Consider the following 3,547-nt stretch of genomic DNA (forward strand, 5'->3'; position numbering starts at 1 on the left):
GACGCCCGCCCGGCTCACTTGTCCTTCTCCTTCTGCTCCTTCTCCTTCTTCTCGCGCTCCGCCCTGGCCTCCTCCTCCTCGTGCTTCTTGATCAGCTGCTCCACCTCCTTCTGCTTGAGGACCCTGATGACCGTCTTCCCGCTCTCCCGGGTCAGCGTGGCGATCTCCACTGCAGCAGACACAGCGTGACGGCCGCGCGCGGCAGCCCAGCTGGGGTCTCCGCCAGCTCCCCCCGCACAGCCTCACGCCCTGCCCACCACCTCCCAGGACTGACGCTGACACGACTCACGGGCACGTTTATGGGGACAAAACACCTCCCACCTCAGCACTTTCATTACCATTTTTACATAAATGCCTTCCTCCACCCATTCCAACCTGAGCCGCTGCGTTGTCACCCTGGACACAGGACAACCAGCCAGTTGCTGGCGCTAACCAGCCTCCGCCGGTGGCCGAGGGAGCCCCGTTTCCTGCTGGGACCCCTGCAGGCTCAGCTGGAACCTCTGACCAGTAATTTCCCCGATTTCTCACGGACTTTACAGAACAAAGGCATGAAGCGCAGGCTCCCCGACTATGGACAAAAAAGCAGACTGACATCTAAAGGAGAAGGATTTCTGAGCCGGGAGGATGGAGTGGAAAGTGGGAATGGGCAGAAGCATGCAACAGAGGGCGCGTAAGGCAGCCTCTGAGGGCAGGAGGGACGTTCTCCTAAACTAACTCATCTGCTGACTCACTATTTCTGAAAAACATTACTGTGAAATACTGCCTTATACAGCGACAGAACAAGCTACAGAAAGCATTCAGAATGCACACGTGGGCCCTAACCGGTGTGGCTCAGTGGATAGAGCGTCGGCCTGCGGACTGAAGGGTCCCGGGTTCGATTCCGGTCAAGGGCGTGCAGACTGGGCCCTGACCGGTTTGGCTCAGTGGATAGAGCATTGGCCTGCAGACTGAAGGGTCCCAGGTTCGATTCCGGTCAAGGGCACCAAAAAAAAAAAAAAAATGCAGCCGGGGACTTCACATACGCGATCAGTAGACTCAGAACAGATACCACAACACACACTCGTTACGCCTCCGGTAAAGTACACCACCCACCCGCACATATAAACATGTAACCACACACATGCTCACAGGGGCACACGAACACAGACACCACGGTCAGGAAGTCGGTAAGACAATCACCGACGGGAAGCAGCCCCGCTCAGATCCCAGCTCTGGCCATGAGGACGCCAGGCTCACGTCCTCACGCCTGGACGTCCTGTGGCTGGTGGCCCCACAGCTATGGCTGCTGACCGGTCACGCCACTCCCCCCCGGGCCTCGCGGCTCCATTGAGGAAACGGGTGAGGCCACGAGCCCACAGGTCAGGCCCACCCGCGACAGGCCGAGCGCACGGCCGCTCAATCCCTCCCCCGCGGAAGCGCCTCGGGGGCCGAGCTACCTTTCTCGGCGGAGAGCTTGCTCACGTCCATGGTCTTATTCAGGACTTTGACGGCCAAGGCGAGGGCCGACTTCAGGGTCATCTCCCCTTCTTTGTAGTCTTGTTTCAGCATGGACACGGCCGCCTGGGAAACAGGACATCGACAGAGAGGGTCCCTTTAAGCGTTCGCGTCTCTTAGGGACGGGCCCTGGGCAGAATGACGACGCCTGAATTATGATTAGCATGTGGCCAGTAGGAACAATTCTGATGGCAGGGTGGGAAGCCACGGGGTGGGCAGGGGTGGGGGGCTGACGCTCTGTGAATGGAGTCTAACCTGGGGCCTCAGACCTGCAAGGTTCCATGAAGAATTCAGGGAGGGGTCTGCGAACCAAATGTGAAAAAAACTGTCTTATTTTCACTTCTCATTGAAATTAGCATTTTGCCCTGGCTTGTGTGGCTCAATGGACAGAGCATCGGCCTGTGCATTAAAGGGTCCCGAGTTCAATTCCAGTCAAGGGCACAGGCCGGGGTTGCGGGCTCCAGCCTCAGTAGGGGGCGTGCTGGAGGCAGCTGATCCATGATTCTCTCTCATCATGGATGTTTCCCTCTCTCTCCCTCTCCCTTCCTCTCTGACATCAATAAAAATATATTTTGTAAAAGTTAGCATCTCCTTTCATTACACACGCAGGCGATGGACCCGGTGGGACTAGCAGGACCTGTGGCTTCACTGCCAGCAGCAACCACAGGCACCAGGGTCGCTGCAGCTCTACCAACACTGTTCACATTCACCACGATTTCAAACGACAGCCGCTCCCAGACCCCCGGCCGCTCCCGGGCCCCCAGCCGCTCCCAGCACCCCGCCACTCCCAGACCTCCAGCCGCTCCCCGACCCCAGCCACGGACACTCACGGCGCTGTTGTTGCCGATGCAGGTGGCCTTCCAGCCCCCGTAGTTCCCGCTCGGGTCGCTCTGGTAGAGCTGGAAGCCGTAGTGCTTGTCCCAGCCGATGTACAGCAGCGAGACCCCGAAGGGGCGCTTCCCTGTCACACAGAAAACGCCGTCACGGATCCACAATCAGGTGCAGCGTCACCATGGGGACGGAGCTCCCGGCGGCAGCTGAGGCCCTGTCCTGTGGGGCTACGTGTTCGTCGCTGCTTTGGGTTCCGGCCACCAGACCAGCTCCATCCAAACGCCCACTTTTGTTCCCCGTATTGGGACGCAGCCCGGAGACGGCCTGACACAGGCCCCGCTCCGAATCCATTATTATGCAGAAAGCGATCTGTTTCCAGATCTGAAACGTTATTTTGGCCTCTCAAAGGCCTATTAATAAAACATGATCATCTACACCGTGGAAGCCAGCTATCTCACGAAGCAGAAAGCATGGGACGTATTTACTCGTTTAGTTTTCAATGTCTTCCACCATCTCAAAGCTACCGTTCCTCAGAAAACACTTTCCCTTTCTGGAATAAAACCCGCCCCAAACCTCGTACCTCCGAACTGCGTGTAGGCCTGTTTGATGTCGCACAGCGCCGTCACCAGCTGCTCACAGGGGATCGGCTCCTGGTACTGCAGTAAGTACCTGGGACAGGAAAAGGCAGGTTACTTCTTCCCTAAAACACATTACGTTCTAAGCCAAGTGCCCTGAGAGGAAGTCTGTGCCACAGGGACAAGGCGATAGCCACTTGTCACGTGACAGGGAGGGGCGGGGGGATGCCAACGCCCCGACGTTCCCGCGGAAATAACTTTGCGAGTTCGGATGCTTTTGGAATCACACAATCGTTTTCAGTGAGTGGATCTGTGGTGACCCCGTCTCTGGGTCACGACCGTGCCCGTGCCCTCCAGGCCGTACCTCTGCGCAATGAGCCGCAGCTCGTTGGTCAGCACGTTGGCGTCGGAGGTGATGCCCGCCACGCTGCACGCCATGTCCCTGGGGGAAGGAACACGTCGGTGTGTGAGCGGGCGGCGTCCGAGAGCGTCCCGGACCAGCGCCAAGTGCCACCTCCTCCTGGGAGGGACCACGCTCGCTTCCAGCCAGAGGCTTCTGTCTGAACAGTTCCCTTCGTGGGATAAACCTGATGTCACGTGGCAGGAGAGACCGCCCCCTTCAGGGCTTCCACAGCCGGACCTGTCAT

At 58.3% G+C, this 3,547-nt stretch overlaps 1 protein-coding gene across 1 annotated transcript in view; it reads right to left on the reverse strand.

Moving 5' to 3' along the window:
• Positions 1-6: 6 nt before the first annotated feature.
• Positions 7-3,547, reverse strand: part of PSMA4 (proteasome subunit alpha 4) — a 5,996-nt gene continuing 2,455 nt past the window's right edge. Inside the window, exons 4-8 of the mRNA XM_015566175.1 lie at positions 3,265-3,342; positions 2,906-2,994; positions 2,325-2,455; positions 1,437-1,560; positions 7-169 (exon numbers count right to left, since the gene is read on the reverse strand). Of these exons, the coding sequence (XP_015421661.1) occupies positions 15-169; positions 1,437-1,560; positions 2,325-2,455; positions 2,906-2,994; positions 3,265-3,342 (577 nt within the window). The 3' untranslated portion in view covers positions 7-14. The remainder of the gene's footprint in view (positions 170-1,436; positions 1,561-2,324; positions 2,456-2,905; positions 2,995-3,264; positions 3,343-3,547) is intronic.

Source organism: Myotis davidii, unplaced genomic scaffold, assembly GCF_000327345.1.
Source record: "Myotis davidii unplaced genomic scaffold, ASM32734v1 scaffold1622, whole genome shotgun sequence".
NCBI lineage: Eukaryota > Metazoa > Chordata > Mammalia > Chiroptera > Vespertilionidae > Myotis > Myotis davidii.